Genomic DNA, 23,505 nt, shown 5'->3' on the forward strand with positions numbered 1-23,505 from the left:
GAGAGAATCAACCTTAAACAGATGGCATAGTAGTAGGAGCTTGATTTTGAATTTTGGCCTTTAACTCAGCCAAGACTTATGGAGCCCCTGATATATGGCCCACCTGGGCTGAGGCTGTCTGTCCTGGAACAAGACAGGTGACATTCCTGCCCTCATGAAGTTGCCAGCCTCTGCCTACCAGCCTCAGCTAGGTACTTAAACACTTCCCTCATCTGTAAAGTGAGAACATCAGTCTTTCATAACTACATGTCACACATAAGCAAGGCAGTGAGCAAGCAAAAGGGTCAAGTGTAACCATTCCTGTTGTTATCAGTTATCATTCAAGCTGAGCTGGGGAAATGGATCTGAGTAAACTGTTAGCAGTAAAAGTCTCTGTTCTAAATTGGAACTTCCTCCTCATCCCCCATAGTTGGTGGAAAGGCCTCTCTACGGGCTGAGTGGAAAGTGATCCTCTGTCCCCTGACAGCATTTTCCTTCTTTCCAGTCTCGTGATGTGCGGCTGACACTCTGGTTTTGCTCTTAGAAGCCCGGGTCAGCTGCCCTGATCAGGTGTGTGTCTGTGCGCATGAAGGGGGGATGCGGGTCCTTCAGCAGTGTGCTGAGAAGTGGCCCATGGTGGGTTTCTCCATCTGCAGAGAATACACAGCAAAGCGAGAGTCCTGAAGCCGTTTCTCTCGTGAATGGAAACATGACATCTCATGGCATTTAAGTAGGGCTGCCAGGTCAATGCTGGGACATGTTTGAATTATTCAGCTTTCATGACTTTGGGGGTGGAACTGTGAATGTTTTCCAAAATGAAAAGGACTTGAGACATCGTTGTGCTCAGCACAGTATTTGACTGGTCCAAGGATGAGCTGTGTAGACTGGTTGGGAGCCTGGAGCCCTGCCGTGGTCTTCTAGAGACTGCTCCACTCCCTGCCTGGCCGGTTCTCCAGTGTGATTCGGGGAGCAGTAGCCCCTCGTGAATTTTTACGTGATGAAATGGACTCAAGGAAAAGAGGTTAAGAAATAGTGTTTTCCATATATCTGAATGGCATGGAGCCCCTCTTAGCTAGACACTTAAAAATCTAGTCAAGTTGTTGTCTGTGTTCTCCACTTTTCTGTCCGCTGTGAACCTAAGTGTCCCGGGTCTTTTGATTGAGAAGGAAAGCCAGCCATAACTGTATTTCAGCATGTTAGAATTCCAGAATCTTAAAGTGCCTCCTTGCCTGCCCATCTCTGAATGTTGAAATTCACTCATTTTATCAGCACGTTGCCAGATAACACACTAGGTGACTCAAAGCCAAAGCAGACCAGCTCTGGCTTGTTGAATGTTTTGCAAAGGTCAGCAGAGGATTGGAAAACTTGACCTTCAGCTTACTACCTATTTGCCAGATCAAAGCTGGTTGTAGACAGTATTTTAAAACCACATTTTTTGTTTCTAGAAGGATTGTTAAAAGACCCTAAGCACTCTTGGAAACCTTTTGGTAACAATGATTGTTTCCATTCTATCTCTGAAAGCTTTGGGAGCATCACAGTAACAAAAGTTATGATATTTCGTTTTGTCTATTCACTCAGATGTCCTGAAAGATTTCTTGGAAGTCATCAGGCTGCTGCATCCAGCTGATAACTGGGAATAGACTTACCAGACTCTTCGTTATCTTTGTCGCTGGCATGCCTTTCCTGTAATTTTCGTAACGGAGAGAGAGCATTGCCTGCTCTGTTCCTCTTCTCCCCAGAGAGTGCTTGTATGGCACTTCTTCTGTCTAGATGGCTTTTACATGTATGTCAAGCCTGTTTTCTTTCCATCTTGACCCTAAAAAGTACCATTTCATAGATCAAGAAATGGAGGTTCTAAGAAGTTAAGTGGCTGACCCCCAAACCTGAACTCACACTCACGTTTTTGTCTTGAAAAGTCTTGGACTTTACCAGCCTGCCCTTATTATAAGCAAAGTAATTGCAGAGAACCAAAGCTGCCTTCTAAGAAGCTTACTGCTCCCCCACCCTCTACCTGCTCCCCTCAGCTCCAGCTGGCCGCATTCAGGGTCTTTGCCTTCAGCTGGAATGAGCGTACACCTCTGCTCTTAGACCTGTGTAGCAGGAATCTCTGTTTTATTGTTCAAAGCAAGAAAGATGAGGGCTTACATATGACCTGTGGCTTTGTCTCTCTTTGACTGTCTCTCATTGACCTTCCGTAAGTTATTCACCTCTTCGACCCTTAATTTCCCCATCTATAAAATGATGATGAGAAAATTCCATGGCATTTGTGATGAGTAAATGAACTAATCATCACAGCGCTTAACACTGGACTATGCATTTGGCTTGCATCCAGTAAATGGTGATAATAGAAATAATAGTATTATTATAGATCAGTTCGCATAGATCTGATTTCTGAAGCAGAAAATGTCCCTTCTCCTTGAACTGAAATGTGAGTAGCCAGAGCAGAGAAGCAAATGCATATTGGAAAATATCCATAGTAGGGAGTTCATCACAAATTTTTACATTCCTGTGAAACCTCTAGTAATGGAAGAGAGAATTGAATGGACATGATAAACACTCACTAATGGAAAACATTTAGATGGCTGCAGGGTGGGGCAGGGAGGCCGGAGCCGCGGAGCAGCAGCTGGGAGGAGGCGCAGGCACAGGTGCTCTGCACCACCTCGAGGGTGCCGACCCTCCCCTCCAGATAGCGGTTATGTGAGGGGAGGTGGCCCATTGTTGCCCCTTCTTTTTATTTTCTTAAATTCAGTTAGAAATCCAGCTTTTCATGTAACATCTCCTCATTTTCAGACTTGGTTCACATCTGAAACAGAACTTAAGCCATATCTGGTTGCCATCCCCACCTCCCGCCCGATGTGGTGATCTCGGCTGCGGCATCTCCTAGCCTGGGCCAGCCCAAGGCTCCCTCGTTGCCAGAAACCCAGCCTCTCGAACCAGACTCACCATCTAAAGGAGTATCTCTCCTGAGTGTAGTAGCATTTCCGGCCCTTTTCCAGATCACAAATATGGGAATTATCTGCTTTGACTGATATTTTCACATACGTCATAAAACTGTAATTGAAAGACCTGTCCAGCACTGGGCGCACACCAGGACACTGAAGCACATTTTGAAAGAGAGTTAGGGAAAAACGGCCACAGAAATTTAGGAATGAAAAGCCGGATCTCACAGGAAATTGATACTCAGACCAAATTCCTTGCTTAGTTGAAGCAAACAGCTTAACCCAAATACTTATTTTTCTGATGGTCAGATAGTTGCTACCTTTTAAAAAATCCTTTCCTACCGGGATTTTGTATTAATTCTGGCATTTTGCTTTCAGTTGCCTCAGCATTTTGAGTTAAAGTATTGTTTAATTCATAAATAAATAACTTAATGGAAAAGCATATCTTTGGGTAGACTATTTCAAAGTTCTTTTGGCAAAAATCATTTTGTGCATGTTTTTAATTTCCTGTCAGATCATAAACATCTTGCAGAAAGAACCGTGCTGTATTCTGTCCAACCTTTCCATAAAAGGTTAATATGAAGGCTCTTCCAGGGCAGATAAATAATGCATGTTTGTTTATGTTGGCTAATTTTTCTGCTAAGTAATAAATGATTTTAGCTGAATTGGAATGTGATAACACTCCATAAATCCCGTGCTCATTATCTTGCCTCCATCAGACTATTTACCATGTTGTTTTGACTGTCACTAAGAGAGTTAATCATCTTTTATTTTCAATAATCTCTGTGTTATTTTCCTTGTTGCTACAGCCCGTCGTCAAGTCATATCACCTGAAGGAGAACTGTTTTCTCCGTTACTATTACTTTCTGTAACGGGCCGACTCTAATGGCCTTCCTAGCAGGATGGTTACGACGTTGCTGGTCTGTGAAGTGGCGCCACAGCCTGCTCTTCCCTCGGTGAACGACCCCATGTGCACTGATGTGGGCTCCTGCTCGTCAGCTCGTTCCCTCTTTTCCTCAGCCCCAGTGCCGGCATGCTCTTGGGTTTTGGCTCATTTCAAAAATTCTACAGTTAGGATTTATGCGCTACAGATAAACGCGCTGTTAAAAATCAGCTTTCTCAGTGATGAACTAAAGTTGGCAAGTTTGGCCGGTGGTTTTTGTTGCAGACTGCTCACCTCTGCCCAGCCTTCTCAGAAGAGTGTTTTATCCATGAGATCTCTGTTAAAGTTGGGAGACCTAAAAGTGTTGCAGCTCTCTGAACAGGCAGAAGTGCCTGTATTTTGAAATACTGCCTCTGGCTACAAGACAGATATTTCCATCTGCAAGAGTCATTTTAAATGTTTGCGTTTTGTCACCTGATATGTGACCTGATTCTGGGACATATATCAGAAAAAAAAAGCGAATTCAGCAGCTTGTTTGAGAACTCAAACTGTACTCCATTCCTCAGTGATCCAAGAAATTCAGGGATAAGCAGAAAACAGAGCCTGCCTGCTTGGAAATTATTTGGAGTTCTTGGGGCTGGGGAGTATAAAACAGGGAAGAAGCAGGTGAAATCCCTACTCAGTTGTTTTACGTTTGCCACTCTATTCAGCTCTAGCTTGTCTTAAACATATATTATTAGTTTTATATGTATATAACTCCTTTAATAGTTCCTTGCAAATCAAAATTTAAAAATCCTAGTTCAAAGGCACAATCAAGTTTTCAATTTAAAGCACTCTATGGAATTAATCCCTTTGAAAGATCCCGTAATTCCTTAATTTGCTTGTTTGGGGAATACAAATTTATGTTTATATGGCTTAAAGCCATCCATAGATCCATAGTGAAGTGTTAAACTCATGAGCCAAAAAGGCTAAAAAAAAAGAAAAGAAATCCTTAAAGCTAAGTTCCCTCGGTTGAACAAGTCAGAGGGTGGAGAATTATTACAGACATAAACACACACACACACACACACACACACCCACCCACCCACACATACCCTACCACCTTCCAGGGCTTCAGAGAAACACACACACACACACACACCCTACCACCTTCCAGGGCTTCAGAGTTAGCTCCGTAACAGTGGCATTAGACTGGAGTTGTATTAGGAGGGCAGAGGGCCTGCAACTGTCCAGATTCAGGGGTTTATTCACCAGCTCCTGATTTTTAAGTTTTTAAACCAGGCTTGAGTTTCTTCAGTTCACTCTTAGAGTATTGTTGTTCAGTCGCTCAGACATGTCCGACTCTCTGCGACCCCATGGACTGCAGTGCACCAGGCTTCCCTGTCCTTCAGTGTCTCCCAGAGTTTGCTCAGACTCACATGCATTGAGCCAGGGATGCTGTTTAGCCATCTCACCCTCTGTCGCCCCCCTTCTCCTTATGCTTTCAGTCTTTCCCAGCATCAGAGTGTTTTCCAATGAGTTGGCACTTCACGTCATGTGGCCAGAGTATTAAAGCTTCAGCTTCAGCAACAGTCCTTCTAATGAGAATGGAATAGTCCTTTCCTGTAGTCTCATAATAGATTAGGTAGACAAAATCAGATTCTGTTGTTGCCTGTTGTGCTTCTGCTGGGACATTTTTTATGCCTCCTCACTCTCCTTGTCTTTTGTAAATCTAGTTTTGGTCAAGCCATGCTATGAGCTGTGTAAACCTCGGACATCCCTGTGGCTCTCCTTCTCTCCATCTGTCAAAACAACGATTGTTGTTGAATAATTCTCTGTCTCCAGAGATCCTGCCCATAGATTGTCTGGATTCCGCACTCTGCTCAGCCCCTCGTGGTCTACGCTCTGCTCCCAGTCAGAGTGCCTTTCTGTCCTCTCACGCCTCTGAAAACCACCCATCCTTTAAGAATAAGCTCCTCCATGAATCTGGCTACCCCTGTATCAGCTTTTTGTCCTTTTCTGACCTCATGCTTGCACGGAAAGCAAGTTGGTTGCATCTGATAGCTTTGCCTTTCTATCTAGTACGTAAGCCACAGGAGGGCAGGGACCCACCTAACGTTTAAGTCTCTTTCTGTGTGGAGAGGATTTCAGAGACCTGATGAATCCCTGGTTGTTGACCATGTAGGCAGCAGTTTCAATGTGGAAAAATAGGTGTCTTTTCTTACTAGGCTTTTGACTGCTAGGAATGATCTCCTTGCCTCTTCAAGTAGATTTTAGAGTATGGATTAGGTCATGCTTGGAGGGTCCTCAAGGAGTATTATCATTGCAAAACATATTTGCGTGAGAAACATGGATGCCTTCAGGCTAGTGTCTCTGAGTCTTTTCTGTGAAGACTCTGGCCTCCCAGTTACCTCTGTGGTGGTTTTTCCAGAACAGCTCCTGGTGCCCAGAGACCTTGGGGGACTGTCGTTGGAGAAAAGCCCCTCCTCTCCCGCTTTCAATATACTTATCATTACTTAAGGGATGAGGGTTAAAATACAATTTTAAAACTAATAAAGAAGGTATTGCCTTGTGTTAGAAGTTCCGAGTATGCAGCAGATGTTCAGAGAAGGAAAATCTTTCTCAACTATCTCTGGCTTAATTATGAGGTGTCTTTTTGGTGTATTTATTTACTTATTATAGCAATTGGCCAAAGGCTTTGACTCACTGGGGAATGTCTCTCTTTTCATTATGAATATGAAGGGTCCTGTGCGGTTGTTCGGTGCTTCGTTCTGGGCTAGAGAACGCGTGTGACAGGCCCCTAGACTGGTCCCACTGGTCTCAGGGGCCCTGGATGTCTGTTGCCTGCATCGCAGACCATGGTGGCTGGCTGCCAGATGGTAGCCTCTGTGTCTGACTCTGAAACGCCAACTGCAATTGAAAACCTTCTTGCCGAGAACAAGTCTTTCCATTCCGGGACCATATGGTGATCAGAGCCTCTGGGCCCACAATCGTTTATGGGGGCAGGCTCAAGAGAAGAGCAGATGGGAAGAACTGTCATAGGAGAGCGTGGCTGGAAAAATGGTGAGGAATTGGTATTCAATTTTGCTAGATCCTGAATGAGTGGAGACAGGGGACTCATGGCCAGCCACAAGCTGGGTTCTCCACAATTCGGCCCGAAGAGTGACCGGGCAGCTTCAGCGTCAGCTGAGCATGGGGTCAGTGCCTACCTGAGAGGAGGGGCGGAACCTGTGAGTGCTTGGCGGGGCTCCAGTGCTGGGTCTCTAATCAAACGGGAGCCTGGGGCTTGCTGTGAAGGTAGAGGATTGACGGCTACAATCAGCTGACCTTCCGAGAAGTAGATTACCCTCAGTCACGTGACTGGGCGTCCTCCAGTCAGTTGGGTGGCCTTACATACAAGCAAGAACTGAGGTTTCCTGGAGAAGGAATTCTGCCTGAAAACTGCAACACTGGTTCCTGCCCGAGTTTCCAGCTTGCCGGCCTGCTAGAAATTCCAGACTGGCTATCCCCGCCATTGCATGAACCAGTACACATAGAAAACACACCCGGGTGGGTTTAGCATGTCCCCAGGGGATTTGTGTGCTTATTAGTGTCAGAGGAGCACTGCTGTGAGTCATAGTGGTTCTGTTCGCCAGTTGCCTTGGATTATTCTTTGAGATGCTGCACTTGGTTATATCAGTTTTAATAATCCTTGCTATGAAATTTATAGCACAAAGCAAGACATACACAGGTGTTTGTAGAATAAATGAATTTCTAAGTGCCCTCAAAACATGCTTTAAAATGACAGTAGATAGATGCAGGAATTCAAAGCTACCCAAATGCATTTCTGCCCAAATGTTTGGGATTATTTCTGGAATTTTGAGACTTTACCTAATAGTTCAGCTAACGGTAGACACCATTCCAAAAGGTATGCAGTCACAGTTTGTATGCAAAATCCTTAATATTTTTATGGAATAATCTAACCCTTATTAGGCTGCTCATCTTTGACCTTCAAAGACAACAGTGCTGCTGCTCAGTCACTTCAGTTGTGTCCGACTCTGTGTGACCCCAGAGACGGCAGCCCACCAGGCTCCCCCGTCCCTGGGATTCTCCAGGCAAGAACACTGGAGTGGGTTGCCATTTCCTTCTCCAGTACTGTTCTAGAAATAGACACAGCTAAGCATTTACTTTATTCATATTCTTAAGACCTGGCAGCAAGGTCTCTAGGCAGCAAGTTTGGGGAAAACGTGCTCTAAAATGAGGAAGGCGATGTGATCGAGACTGAAGGTCTTGCCATGAATCATGGGTCTATGTGAAAAGAAGTCCATGTGACCGTCATGTGCTGAAGGGAGGCCGCCTTCGCTCACTTCCTTTGCTGGGTGGCTTTCTAGGTGAGAGATCTTCTCATTCTGGAGAATGCTGCATGCTGGCTCAGTGTGTCCGGCTCTTTGCGACCTCATGGACTGTAGCCCACCAGGCTCCTCTGCTTGGGGCTCTCCAGGCAAGAGTACTGGAGTGGGTTGCCATTCTTTTCCCACGGACTGGAATGCACAGAGGCAGTCGTATGTGGAGTGAATGACCATGTCCCCCTGCCCCCACTCCTTCCCCCTGCCGCTCTTGCCTCCCATTCTAATTAGCCTTGAACTGTCCAGCAGGTTCTCAGTGACCTGTGACGACTCTGGAGTGGGCCTAGGTTTCTTCACCTGGGACTACGGCCCTTCAGGGAATAGTGAAGCGATGAACCAAAGTTTGTATGCATTTCTCTCTACCCCCTCGCTCCAGAGTGAGAGCAGAAATCTTTTATCACTATTAGGTGGTCCCCAACAAAGGTGTGAAGAGCGCTGTGTCCCTGCACTTACCTCTCTGCCCCACCAGGGCTCCTGTTCACAGAGGACAGTGCTGGCTTTGAGCAGAGGTTGGAAGTTCCTTGCTGGCAGAATGCTCCAGGTCAGGAGCCTCCTGGTCAGCTAGTAGGGAGTGGCTGGTAGGGCTGGGGGCATGGCAAAGACTATGCCCTGTGTCAAGGCTTTCAAACTGAAAAAGAGAAAAAGCTGCCAAGCTAGAAAGTCCATTCACCTCAGCAGTGGTAGCTTTTACTGTCACAAAGGGGAAAATGGGGCCTCCTTGCGGGTACTTAGGAGGCTCTGTGATAACTGAACACCTTGACAAACAGGTGGGGTGCACACAAGCTGCCTCCCTCCACGGGCCGTGCCTCCAAGCGGGGGTCAAATGGGCCTTTCACCTCTCCCCAGAGTTCACCGGTGCGAATTCTCACGTTTGGCCTCCCCACCGGGCAGCCAGGCTAGGCAGCTCCCCGAGGCCCGGCCCCCTAACCCTGCAGCCTGCCGGCCCTTCTTTCTTCTTCTCCTCTTCTTTCTGTTTTCGGGATGACACTTTTTTGTCTCTTCCCTGTGGACTGTTTTGCGGGCATCAGATCTAAAGCACTTCTTCTTGTCCACACATCTGTGGCTGCTGCCGCCGCTTTCACCAGCAGTCACGTCTGACTGTCTTGCTCTCCCATCACTTCTCACTGTCGTTTTGACACATTTCTTAGCTTTTTGCTAGAAAAAGATTTGCCGGCACAGGAAGGACTCCTTTGCATCAGCAGTGTGTCGGAGTGCGGATCTCGTGGCTTTGGTGCGTGTTTTCCTCCGGCTCTGCTGAGAGGCTCCCCTCCGCTGTCACAGGCGTTATGTGTGTGTGCTGTGGATGGGGAGGGTATGTCTGTGCCGCTTTGTTATGTACCTGTTATGTCATTATGTCGGTGTCTCAGCCTTGGCTGCGTGTGAGAATTGTCTGGGCAGCTTCTAAAAGTCCTGGTGCCCAGGCCACCCTCCAGAATAATTAAATCAGCATGTCTGCGGGGTTGTGGAGTACTCCATGAATTTGTTAAGCACCCTAAATGATGGATGGATTTCAGCACGGGCCCCAAAGTTGATAACCACTAATGGAGGCTAAAATCCTAAAATGCTGGAAGGCTGAATTCCAAGTCCTGGAGGCTTGATGTTATATTTAAAAGCAACAAAGCTTTCTAACCAGCAACTAGATGTTTGTCTGAAGCTACTCTATTAAAAAAAAAAAAAATCAAATAAACAGAAGACAGCCTGGCTTTTTTTTTTTCCTTGCCCATGTCTTTTAGGGAAGCCCGAAGGGTTAATTTAGCTGTTTCACAAATGGATCCAAATCTAACCATTGTAGGGGGGAAAAAAAATACATATATATATATATGTATTTTTTTTTCCCTGTTGTCTTAGTCTCAAATGGAACGCAAGATTCAGAGAACATTGCAGCCTGTATTTTTAGCTAAGTTTAGTTAGAGCTCTTGGTTCGGGAGACATTGAGAATTTCAAAATAGTTTGTTACCTCAAAATACATTTCCTGAAATGGACTTGAGGCCTGAGAGGGATGAATGGGTTTTTTTTTTTTTTTTTTTTTTGCTTCTATATTTATTGTACCACAAGAAAGCAAATCTTAAATTTATGTAAGTTTTTATTTTTAGAGACCCAGGAAACAGGTGCTTTGCCCAAGCGACAGAAGGCTGCGTGGCAAAATGTCAATGGCAGACTAGAATTCACGGGCAGGGAGCGGTGGGGGAGGGCCCTGAAGCTGTGCATCTGGCCTCAGGCCAGAGCATCCTTAATGCAGGGGCGGACCATGAGGGCTTGCTCAGGCCTGGGAAGCACCGTCCCACCTCCTGAGGGCGGGTCTGGTCCTGTGCCCCTGCGCCCGGGCGCCCTGTCTTTTCTCGTCTAGCAAGAAGGGGCTTTGAGTTCACGTTTGTTGAGGATACCCCGGGCTCCATCTCCCGGCTCACACTTTCAGTTGCCAGCACTGCCACTGGCAGAGGACCTCACAGAGGAAGAAGAGGGGCGAGGGTGTCATGCCTCGTCAGCGCCCCTCAGTGTGACGTGTGCTGCAGGGACAGTTTGCCTTCAGCGTGTCCCTGGTGGACGTGAAGGAGTCTCACGTTTGCTCGCGCACTCTGCCCGGGGTGAGTGGAGAGCGCTGTGTCCCTCCCTGCCTGGTGCAGAGCCAGATGTGCACCTCTGTGTTTGCTCCTTCATGGATTAGCTGGTCACCATTGAGCAGTACACGTTTTGGGTGGCATCTGAGCAATAGCCCCTCTTCTTGGCCCTGGAGAGGCAGCGTGGAAACAGGCAGAGAAGGCCGCTTGGAGCTTGCGTTTGGTGTGGATTGGAAGCCACTGGGTGGTGGGGAATGTGCAGAAGATCAGACGAAGCCCTATGTTGATTGCCTTAGGACCACGCGGTGACGTTTAACAGAGGCCAGGAAGGTGCAAGAGGGCAGGTGAAGGCCAGAGGAAGGGCAGGACCTGAGGCAGGCGGGAGCCTGGCTTCCCCCTGAAGAGGCCCTTGTGTCCTCGAGGGGAGTGAGTGAAGAGAGCGGGCAGCCGGTGGTGCTGGGAGGGCAGAGGGCGGAGAGGGGGCAGGCAGCAGAGCCTGGAGCTGGAGCTCACTGGCACTCACGTGTGTGTTGTGTGTGTGTATGTGTGTGTGTTTGTCTGGGAGACACACTTTTATCAGCTGAGTTGGCTCAGGGAAATAGGGAGAAGTCAGAGCCAGGCTTTTGCCAAGAAGAGCATCACCCTGATGCTCTGGTGAGTGTAGGTCAGGAAGGCAGCGGCCAAGTCTGCCCTCTTTCCCAGGGTCTGCTCTGAGCCGGCTGACCCTCTTTGCAGATGCGGCAGCTGCGCTCTGCGTGGCCCCGGTCTGCCCGCCGCCCTCTAGTCAGGCTCTCGCGCCCTCTGTGCCTGCCTCGCTTTTGAACTGCCCTGCCCTGGTCTGTTTTCATCTCCACCCACCAGCTAAACTATCATTTCCTTTAAGAGCACGTGCCGCAGCACCCAGTACCACGTGGTAGGCCGACCTGCCGTCTGTCTCTAGATTGAGCGCGGAGGTTTTGGTGGAAGGAGTGCCTTACGATGGTCGCTGACAGAGGCAAGAAGTTGCCAGGCCTCCCCCAGCCGACCCCACCCCTTGCTGGCTTCCATCACAGCCTTCTCCTCTGCTGCGGAGGTGTTGGCAGCCTCTCTCCACGTTCATTCTTAGTGGACCCGGGTTCATCTGGCATTGCGTCGTATCGGGACTCCGTTGGTAGCGGGCTGCGTTGGCTCACCGTGTGGTGCGTCTCTCTTCTCTTTGCAGTTAACAGCGATATGATGGTCACTGACCACAACGGCGCCATCAAGCTGTCGCAGCTGTGTAAGTTCTGCGACGTGCGGTCGTCCACCTGTGACAACCAGAAGTCCTGCTGGAGCAACTGCAGCATCACGGCCATCTGCGAGAAGCCGGAGGAGGTCTGCGTGGCTGTCTGGTGAGGGTGCCTCTCAATGCTGCTCCCTCCGCCCCTTCCAAGCAGTGCGCGTTCGTGCACCTTCGTGGGATGTTCGTGGGATGTGGAGTCACGTGCTCGTCTCTTCCGCATCTGTCCCGTTTCCCCCACTTCAGACCCTCTCTCTCAGTTACGCAGTGTAATTTCTCGAGATACTCTGTACACTTTCAAATACACACATGCCCCTTCCTTGCCTCAAGGAGAGGGATTTGCTGCTTGCCAGCCACTTAAGTGACCCCCCCTGGGGACCCTGCAGTGATGCCCAGAGCTCTGTTCTGAGGTGGACTCCTCCCTCTCTCACAGAGATGGATGCTGGGCTGCTGCAAGAGGGACACACTTGTCAGAGATGGAGCAGCGACTCAGGGCGTCAGAACATAACCCGTTCCTTAGTCAGAAGCCTGGCCACCGCAGCACACCACCACTGGCCAGACTCCTCGTCTTTCTCTGGGAGCAGATTCTCTCCTCCCTCCCTTTCCCTTTCTTTCTCTTTCTTCTTCCCTCCCTCATCCTCTCATTTTTGCTACGTACGCACACAAACACACACACAGAGGGAATCATTTGATTAGCACGTAGTTATTAACACATATTATGAATTAGAGGTATGAGCCAGAGATTAAAAAAACAGTGATAATTAAGAGAGTCCTCACTTTATATTAAAAAAAGTATACATTTGTTGATGAAACGTAACATTTTGAAGACTTATATGGATGGTTTCAATGTATCAGCTATTGTTTTTTAAAGTAAGCTCTGTATCTCCTGGCTGTTAGCAAATGAGAATATCCACCTGGTTATCTTTGCCTGCTCCTTTGAGCAGGAGTCTCCAAAGACTTTCTCCAGACCATGTGCCCTCAGCCTGGACAATAGATCTGAGAGCCTGGCACATTTCCTTACCTACCGGGGCATGAATCAGGTTCTTAAGAGCTAAAGGAATGTTCACAGCCAAGACCTGTCATGGTGGCTCGCCATTACCTGCCAGCTGCATTGTGTCCAGCTCTGAGCCCTGCTTTTGCAAAAGGGTTTTGACAGAGGTGGTGTTCGAGGAGAGGGACACGTGTGATGGGAGGTCCAGAAGCATGCCAGCCGAGGGCTGGCAGGGGCAGGGAGCCAGGTTAGTCCAGTAAAGAGGATGTGGGCTCTGCGGAGGGAGCGGAAGGGCTCTAGAGTGGGAAATGCAGTAAATAAATGGTTGTGCAGAAGCCTACAAGGCTGGAGAGACACACAGCTTTTCGAAGGGGATGGACAGACACACCTGAGCTCAAGGTCAGCTGAGGTGTTCTCTCAGTCGTGGTTTCCTGCCAGTGGGGCAGGCGCCCTTCTCTGGAAGCATCAGACCAAGGTCAAGAGTTGGGGAGTGACCACTGGTCAGGTTCAGGGCAGAAAGCTTCAGATCCCGACCGGGTGACCCCAGGCTCCTCCTCCGTGTCTGTTCTCTGCTCACCTTTGCTTATGTAGCCACTGGGAATGAGAACTTAACTTCTGCACCAAAAGCAGACTTTTTCATTAAGGGGCATTTCCCTACCCCTAGTTCAAGTGCAGGGGATAGAATGTGAACCGTGCGCTCCTGGCATTGATGCTTTGCTGTCTCTGAAGGTAGGAGCATGGGGGCCGCTCTGCCCCCTCCGTGTTTCAGATGTAGAGTAAGCACAGTGAATGTTGTTTCTGCCTGTCTGCAGAAAGACACATCCAGAGGTGAAGAGAGGGGGTGCCAGTGCAGGTGCTGTCCTGTGCACCACCCCCCCCCCCCCTCCAGGGAGGGCCCCGACCCTGCACTTACCAAGCTGGAGTCGCTCTGTGTCCAGGGACCAGCCGCCTAGGACTGGCTGGTGCAGGGGCCCCAGTGCTTGACCACATCGCCTCAACTTGGGACGGCTCCGATGGGCCCTCGCAACCCCCAGGCGCCCAGAGGGCAGCTGAGGCCTATGTCGAACTCCTTGCCCACTCTGTGCAGATTTGCTCCCTGAAGGGACATTTCCCCAAAGCACCTGCACAGAGCTCTCACAGCCTCAGAGCCTGTGTGCCTGGGCCCTCACACTCAGACACAAGTCTATGTTAGAAGCAGCTGGGCGGGGGAATAGAAGACTGCTGTCTGTGATCCATTTCAGTCTTCTTTTCATTCATTCATTTGTTGAATTAATGCCAGTTGTGCACTCTCACCCAGTGAAACGCTTAAGTCCTTTTCAAGGATAGAAATATTTTGGAACCAATATTAATTTGATTACTGTGGTTCTTTTGTCATGGATATTGACAGTCTCTTCAGTTGCAGGACAAAGAAGTCTGTGTTTGTTTCCCTGTATTTTTCCTTTCTGTGCTTCAGTGAATCCAAAATGTTTTGCACAGTGGGCCCTGTCTGTCCGGGGGGCGCTGTTACAACACTGAGTGGAGGAAGCCCTTAAGGACCTTATGGAGCCTCAAGTTTTTTTGTTTTTTTTTTACACATGTCTGTAAGTATGTAGTGAAGGAAGTGAAGTCTCTCAGTAGCTTCCGACTGTTTGTGACCCCATGGACTGTAGCCTGCCAGCCTCCTCTGTCCATGGGGTTTCGCAGGCAAGAAAACTGGAGTGGGCTGCCATTTCCTTCACCAGGGGATCTTCCCGACCCAGGGATTGAAGCTGGGCCTCCCGCACTGCAGGCAGCTTCTTTACCATCTGAGCTAACAGGGAAGCCCATACATGATTGCGTATATCCTATACGTACGCCTACTCTTGTTTAGATTCTTTCTCCGTATAGGTCATTACAGAGCGCTGAGTCAAGGCCCTGAGCTACTCAGCGGGTCCTTGCTGGTGTCAGTCACGTATAGTAGCGTGTGTACGCAGTCCCCGGTAACACACATGTGTTTTCTGCATCCGTGACTGTGCTTCTGTTTTGCCTCGGGTACTGGGGTTGAGCCCCCTCCCTGCGGTCCCAGTTCTGCGGTTAGTGGCGGTGGAAGGCGAGGGCTCAGAGAGAACCACCCCAGGGCTCTGGAGCGGCTTTTCTTCGAGCTCCCAGTTTCTTCCTTGTCCCATCCCAGGGCCTCTGGAAGCTTTGCAGAGGAGCAATACCATGCCCTTCCCTGAGAGCCTGGGGGACTCGGCGTGCCTTCATTTTGTTACCAAAATCAAACACAGACCCCCCCAACACAGACGAGCACACACCTGTGTGCTCACCCACCTGTGTTCCCCCCGAGAGCCCTTGAGCTCTCTCCACAGCCCACAGCCTATGGGGTAAGGAGGGCCTCTTGTTTCATGGCCACTGTTTTCGTCAAGACCTCCCAGTAACTTGGGGGTTAAGGAGAGGATTTTTTTCTACTGTGTTTTTCAAAAGTATTTTTTAATTTTTATGCAGTTTTTAAAGGTTACCCTCCATTTCCAATGATTAGAAAATACTCCTATATTCCCATCCTTGAGTGTACCTTACACCCAGAAGTTTGTGCCTCCCACTCCCCCCACCTCCTCACTGATTTGTTCTCTTTGTGAATCTGCTTGTGTTCTGTTGTTTCTTAGATTCCACATATAAGTGATATCATACAGTGCTTGTCTTTCTGTGTCTTATTTCATTTAGCATCATTTCCACCAAATCCGTCCACGTTGCTGCAAATGGCAAACTTTGGTGGGGGAGCCTCCTGGCTCCCTGCTGAGCTGGGCTCCAAGCGTGCGGTGCGCAGGGACACTCGGTTTATGGTGTCGGCACGGAAGGATGCCTTGTGGATCTTTCCCACATTGCTCTGTATTTTCCCTCACGTCCCTTTCTTCATGCAGGAAACCGCAGTTCTTCATCTAGAAGTTTCTTCTGTCTCCAGCCCCACCAGCTGCTGGCTGGGATGGTGCCCTCACTCACAGAGCCCTGGGCCCAGCAAACAAAAAGAGCAGAACTGCAGCCTCTTTGCCAGACACACTCCCTGAGAATAATTTAGCTAGATTCTGTCCAGCAAACTAGGGATGTGTTGGGAGCCTCACAGCTCGGTCAGGAGGGAAGGTTTAGAGTCACCCCCAGGACCTAGCCATGTCCTTTTCCCCACACCCTCCCTCTAATGATTGAATGAGTGAATTAAGGCTTTGAGTGTGCTTTCCCAACAAGTTAGTCCCCGAGACAACCCTCATGTTATGATCCTAAGTGGGCTCTGAGATAAGCAAAGGGAAAAGTGGAGTGGGTGGGAAGGCATGGGAGATGCTGGGCGAGCTGTCAGAGATGGAACTGTAAGTAACGGGAGGCAGCGCCACTTAGAGATGACATCCTGAGGTTGACACGGCCCAGACCGCCTCCTTGGGGTCACACTCACCTGCCTTCTCTGCACCCAGGAGGAAGAATGATGAGAACATCACGCTGGAGACAGTCTGCCATGACCCCAAGATTGCCTACCATGGATTTGTCCTGGACGATGCTGCTTCTTCAAAGTGTATCATGAAGGAAAGAAAGGGGTCCGGAGAGACTTTCTTCATGTGCTCCTGCAGCTCCGAAGAATGCAATGACCACATTATCTTCTCCGAAGGTGAGTGTTCCTTTCCCAACAGTCTGCGGGCGCAGGTACGTCCTTCCACGGCTGGTGCTTCGAGCGGGCTCACAGGCCCCCTTACTTGCTGGAAAGAGGGGCTTAAGGGGTGACAGGGTCGGCTCTGGTCTGTATCCAGTCTGGCTCCTGGGAGCCACATTATGATTCTTCACCGAGGTTCTCCAGGCACAGGGCCTGGAAAGGCAGCAGTGGCATCACCTGAGAACGTGAAGAAGTGTGGGTTCCAGGCCCCAGCCTGGCCGTGGAACCGGAAACTCTGGGTGCATGTCCAGCAGTCTGCGTTTAAACAAGCCTTCCGGCTGATTCTGACGCCGCTCAAGTTTGAGAACGACTGGTCCAGCGGTGGGCGGAAGCTGTGTGATTCGGGAAGAGCCGTGCTTTGAGTCAGCTCAAGTGGTCATGTGCACACGCTCACTCCTTGGATTTGTCTAAAGGGCACTTACCCTTTGTCACTTTTGAGGAGGACTGCACTGCAGAGGCAGTGAGGACACCCCACACTTGGAGCCCAGCTCAGCCAGTGCCCGCCAGGGAAGTGTAGCAGCTGGCTCAGTGTGGAAGGAGGGCACCCACGTTTCCTTCAGTGTAGAAACATGTTCAGTGATTTTAAGGACAAAGCTAGTATATGTCACTTATCAAATATACAGACAATCCAACAGTATATAACAACTGTAAAATGGAAGACCTTCGCCTGTTCCCTTCCACCCAGCCCAGCAGATGAGCTGTATCGATGGCCTGTTGGATGCACCCCTGTCTCTGCCTTTCATCCATATTAGCCTTCCTTCCGTCCCCTCTTTCCCTATTCTCTCCCTCTGTCGTTCCTACTTACCTTCCCTCCCTCCATCTGCCCATCCGTCTGTCTGTCCACTGTCCCATCTGTCCATCCGTCTTTCCATCCATGTGTCCATCTGTCTATTCATCCATCCGTCTATTCATCCGTCCATCTGTCTGGCCATCCATCTGTTATTCTGTCCATACATTCACCCACCCATCCATCTGTCTATCCATCTATCTGTCCATCCATTCATTGTACCCACTCATCCATCTTTCAGTGCAAATAGTTAATCATACTATAAATATTACCTGGCGATAATTTTTTTTCACTCAGCCACTTTTATTCCTTTTCTAAACATGATAATATATATAGATGTATTGTAACCTGTTAATTGCTGTCTAGAATTGTATAGGCATATCTTCTACAAGTGACTTAACCATTCATTCCCTTGTTGATAGATTGTTTTAGATATCTCCAGTTTTCCACTTAGTGGTACACTGACTATCTTAGTAAAAACATCTTACACATTTGTGCTAATGTTTCTGCAAGATAGACTTCTAGAAATGAAATTTCTGGATCAGAGATATGCACAGTTTAAATTTGGATAATTCTGTTAAATTGTTCTCATGCCCCTCCCTCAAAGATACATAAGCATATGAATTTCCATCTACTTTCTCCAACACTGGAGAGTATGTCTTTTAATTTTTCCAGGCAGTAGTGAAATTAATATTCTTTTGATTTTAGGATTGTAAATCAGAATAAGGAAAAGTTATTTTAGCCCTCCATAGGTCCAATCCAACAAACAATCCTTTGGGAACCCAGGTGCTGGGCTGGCACACTACCCCTTCTGCCATGTGTGTGCCAGCTACGGGGCACGATGAGCCTCTGCTTTGTGGTGCCCGTGGGCGGGGCAGGCCCCTCTTTCTCTGTGTCCTTTAGCCAGTTTCCCTCCCTTCCTGTTCAGCTTCCTGTCCAAGTGAAGTTCTCAGTGTACAAGGCGCGCATGTGCACTTCGTTAGCACAACACTTTTCAAAATCACTCCCCTCTCCTACTTGTTCCTCCTCCAACCATGCCATTTTCGTTTTTTCCTTATGTAATTTAAGTTAGGAGACATGCTGCAACTAGATTTAATCACACTAAAACATGGCAACCCTGGTGACCGGGTTCACCCTGTTAACCTTCCCCAAGTACTTCACCTTTAAAAAGAAGGCCCAGGCTAAGCCAAAAGAATCAATCCCTAATAGTGGAATATCCATTCATATTTACTATCATCTGTGAAACTTTTCTCTCCTTTTGCATTCTGGCTTATCCACAATGGAAGAATTTATTTCTTTCAAAGGTGACAAAAGTTGACAAATGGCTTGAAAATTGGATATATTTTATATGTGTGTGTGTGTACTCCTGTAAGCTCTTAAGGTGTTTATGACTTCAGTTTTCAGTGTATTTCAACTCATGTGATAATCATGGGCACACGTTCATGTTTTCCCTCTTATTCATTATCAGACTGTTTGTTTCCTTGTGAGGTGAGATAATCAGCATAAAGGCAGTTTCTCATTGTACAATTCAAGAAATCCAGCACAGCTGATGACTCAGATATCTGAGTGATTTCAGAGTCTTCTAAAATGCTCAAGGGAGTATGCTTAAAAATAAGTCTTTCCTCTATGGTGAGATATTTTCCTCACCTACAACATCAGGTATTAGAACACTTTGGGATCGATTTCTCTTATTGCCACTATCTGTTCTTTATACTAAACAATGACAACTTAAAAAATTAAAGTATAATTGACCTACAATGTGTTATTAGTAATTACTGCTATATAGCAAAGTGACTCAGTTAATCACCCCCCCACACACACATTCTTTTGTATATATTCTTTTGTGACTGATCATAGGGGATTGAATACAGTTCTCTGTGCTCTACGGTAGGACCTTGTTGTTTATCCGTTCTGTATATAAAAGCATACGTCTGTTAATCCCGACCTCCCAGTCGATACTCTCCAAACCCCTTCTCCCTTGACAACCACCAATCTGTTGCCTGTGCTCATGTTTCTGTTCCATAGATAGCTTCATTTGTGTCCTATTTTAGATTCCACATATATGTGATCTCATACAGTATTGTCTTTCTCTTTCTGACTTAGCATGACCATCTCTAGGTCCATCCAGTTCAGTTTAGTTCAGTCACTCAGTCATGTCCGACTCTTTGCAACCCCATGAATCGCAGCAGGCCAGGCCTCCCTGTCCATCACCAAATCCCAGAGTTCACTCAAACTCACGTCCATCGAGTTGGTGATGCCATCCAGCCATCTCCTCCTCTGTCGTCCCCTTCTCCTCCTGCCCCCAATCCCTCCCAGCATCAGAATCTTTTCCAATGAGTCAACTCTTTGCATGAGGTGGCCAAAGTATTGGAGTTTCAGCTTCAGCATCAGTCCTTCCAATGAACACCCAGGACTAATCTCTTTTAGGATGGACTGGTTGGATCTCCTTGCAGTCCAAGGGACTCTCAAGAGTCTTTTCCAACACCACAGTTCAAAAGCATCAATTCTTCAGTGCTCAGCTTTCTTCACAGTCCAACTCTCACATCCATACATGACCACTGGAAAAACCATAGCCTTGACTAGACGGACCTTTGTTGGCAAAGTAATAATGTCTCTGCTTTTCAATATGCTATCTAGGTAGGTCATAACTTTCCTTCCAAGGAGTAAGTGTCTTTTAATTTCATGGCTGCAGTCACCATCTGCAGTGATTTTCGAGCCCAGAAAAATAAAGTCTGACACTGTTTCCACTGTTTCCCCATCTATTTCCCATGAAGTGATGGGACCAGATGCCATGATCTTAGTTTTCTGAATGTTGAACTTTAAGCCAACTTTTTCACTCTCCTCTTTCACTTTCATCAAGAGGCTTTTTAATTCCTCCTCACTTTCTGCCATAAGGGTGGTGTCATCTGCATATTTGAGGTTATTGATATTTCTCCGGGCAATCTTGATTCCAGCTTGTGCTTCTTCCAGCCCAGCATTTCTCATGATGTACTCTGCATATAAGTTAAATAAACAGGGTGACAATATACAGCCTTGACGTACTCCTTTTCCTATTTGGAACCAGTCTGTTGTTCCATGTCCAGTTCTAACTGTTGCTTCCTGACCTGCATATAGGTTTCTCAAGAGGCAAGTCAAGTGATCTGGTATTCCCATCTCTTGAAGAATTTTCCACAGTTTATTGTGATCCACACAGTCAAAGGCTTAGGCATAGTCAATAAAACAGAAATAGATATTTTTCTGGAGCTCTCTTCCTTTTTCCATGATCCAGCGGATGTTGTCAATCTGATCTCTGGTTCCTCTGCCATTTCTAAAACCAGCTTGAAGATCTGGAAGTTCATGGTTCACATATTGCTGAAGCCTGGCTTGGAGAATTTTGAGTATTACTTTACTAGCGTGTGAGATGAGTGCAATTGTGTGGTAGTTTGAGCATTCTTTGGCATTGCCTTTCTTTGGGATTGGAATGGAAACTGACCTTTTCCAGTCCTGTGGCCACTGCTGAGTTTTCCAAATTTGCTGGTGTATTGAGTGCAGCACCTTCACAGCATCATCTTCCAGGATTTGAAATAGCTCAACTGGAATTCCATTACCTCTACTAGCTTTGTTCATAGTGATGATTTCTAAGGCTCACTTGACTTCACATTCCAGGATATCTGGCTCCAGGTGAGTGATCAAACCATTGTGATTATCTTGGTCGTGAAGATCTTTTTTGTACAGTTCTTCTGTGTATTCTTGCTACCTCTTCTTAATATCTTCTAATATCTTCTGCTTCTGTTAGGTCCATACCATTTCTGTCCTTTCTCGAGCCCATCTTTGCATGAAATGTTCCCTTGGTATCTCTAATTTTCTTGAAGAGATCTCTAGTCTTTCTCAGTCTGTTGGTTTCCTCTGTTTCTTTGCATTGATCACTGAGGAAGGCTTTCTTATCTCTCCTTGCTATTCTTTGGAACTCTGCATCCAGGGTGCTGCAAATGGTATTATTCATTATTTTTTATGGATGAGTAAAACTCATTTATATATGTGTACCACCTCTTTATCCATTCATGTGTTGATGGACGTTTTGGTAACATTGCCAAACTAATCAGTCAACCCAAGAAGGATACAGTTGATCTTAAACCTGGTCATTTAGAAATGAGCTAAGTAAGGTTTACTGAGTCCTTTCATGTGACAGAATTCCCCAATGAAATGGAAGTGTTTTTCCATAGTGATAGTGAAGACATTTGTGTGTGTGTTTGTGTGTACTCCACAGACTTTGTGCCAGCATGGAGCTCCACGTAGAGAAGGTGAGGTGCCTTTTCAGGAATATTTCTTTGGTTTTTATGATAATGTTCACGTTACTTTTTCTGTGGAATTGTAACCATACTATTGCCTAAAGCAGGAAGATACGTAGGAATGCCTTCAGGATGCATTTCACAAGATGCTGTTCTGAACTGGATCTCCAAGGGAGCTGTTGGGTAGCCTGAGGAACCCTGGACAAGGAGTTCAGTTCAGTTGCTCAGTCGTGTCCGACTCTTTGCGACCCCATGGACTGCAGCACGCCAGGCCTCCCTGTCCATCACCAACTCCCGGAGTTCACTCAGACTCACGTCCATCGAGTCGGTGATGCCATCCAGCCATCTCATCCTCTGTCGTCCCCTTCTCCTCCTGCCTCCAATGCCTCCCAGCATCAGAGTCTTTTCCAATGAGTCAACTCTTCACATGAGGTGGACAAAGTACTGGAGTTTCAGCTTCAGCTTCATTCCCTCCAAAGAAATCCCAGGGCCGATCTCCTTTAGAATGGACAAGGAGTAGAGAGGCATTAAAGGGGTTCGCCTGCATCATTTTGCTCCTCAAGTGTCTATTATGTTCATCTGCGGGGGTAAGAAGGTAACTCGTGGCAGGTTGAAGGAGGCGTGCCTCTGCCCTACTTCCAGCCCCTGTGGCTGGATCCCTGGCCATCTCATTCTCCTCCTGACTTAGAGCTGAACTTCTGGAAATGGAAAGGCCCCTTGGCCAGGCGGGAAAGGGCATTAGCAGTAACCTCAAGCCTGGACTCTGAAAAGTTTGGTTTCAAGGCCAGAGGCCCACCCCCTTCTTAACTGGCGTGCAGCATGCCCGGAAGCCAGGCTGTGAAAATTCCTGGAGCAGCAGTAGCAGTGGCCTCTCTCCTCTCTGGGTAGGAGCCTGGTGTGATTGGTCTGCCTGTGCTGACTGCGTTCAGGCACACTGCTTTGTGTCCTACAGGCATAACTTTTTTGACATCATACTGTACCAATTTTTCAAATTTACTCAGGTATATTTACCAAATAAAGTTGTACGTATTTAAAGTGTACATCATGGTGACTTGATACACATATACTTTGTGAAAGGATTTCCACTCCCCACCCCTCCACCTAGGCAATTCACATATCCATCACCTCACATATTTGTCTTGTGTGTGAGATCATTTAAGTTCTACTCTCTTAGTAAATTTCAGTTGTACAATAATGTTATCACCTGTAGTCACCATGTTTTACACCAGATCCTCAGTACTCACTCATCTTAGAGCTGACAGTTTGTACCCTTTTAACAACCTCTCCCTATTCCCCCATCCTCCAGCCCATGGCAACCACCATTTTTTTTTTTTTTTTGCTAACTTTTTCACATTTATTTTGCTTATGTTAAATGTGTGTATTCTTGGATTCAGTTGGACCTAAATTTATTTCTAATGTGGTTAAAAAGCACTAACTATAACGCTACAATCTGCAACCATTTTTCTCTCTGTTTTTATGAGTTAGCTTTTTTTTTAAAGATTCCACATGTAAATTATACCATGAGGTATTTGTCTTTCTGTCTGGCTTATTTCTTTTTTTTTTTTTTGTCTGGCTTATTTCATTTCGCATAATGTCCTCAAAGTCTGTCTGTAATGTTACAAACGACAGGATTCCCATCTTTTTTGTGGCTGAATACTACTCCATTGTATATACACACCACATCTTTATCCATGCATCCCTTAACGGACACGTGGGTTGCTTCCATGTCTTGCTGATTATTAATGATGCTGCAGTGAATATGGGAGTACAGGTATCTCATTGAGATCCTGTTTCTATTCCTTTGGATAAATACCCAGGAGTGGAATTGC

At 47.1% G+C, this 23,505-nt stretch overlaps 1 protein-coding gene across 2 annotated transcripts in view; it reads left to right on the forward strand.

The window, feature by feature from the left end:
• The window catches only part of TGFBR2 (transforming growth factor beta receptor 2), a 92,175-nt gene that overhangs the window by 25,731 nt on the left and 42,939 nt on the right, over window positions 1-23,505 (forward strand). For both annotated transcript variants that reach the window (XM_024982893.2, NM_001159566.2), the window contains 2 exons: window positions 11,925-12,093; window positions 16,389-16,579. In XM_024982893.2, coding sequence (XP_024838661.1) covers window positions 11,925-12,093; window positions 16,389-16,579 — 360 coding nt within the window. The remainder of the gene's footprint in view (window positions 1-11,924; window positions 12,094-16,388; window positions 16,580-23,505) is intronic.

Source organism: Bos taurus, chromosome 22 (assembly GCF_002263795.3).
Source record: "Bos taurus isolate L1 Dominette 01449 registration number 42190680 breed Hereford chromosome 22, ARS-UCD2.0, whole genome shotgun sequence".
Taxonomy (NCBI): Eukaryota; Metazoa; Chordata; class Mammalia; order Artiodactyla; family Bovidae; genus Bos; species Bos taurus.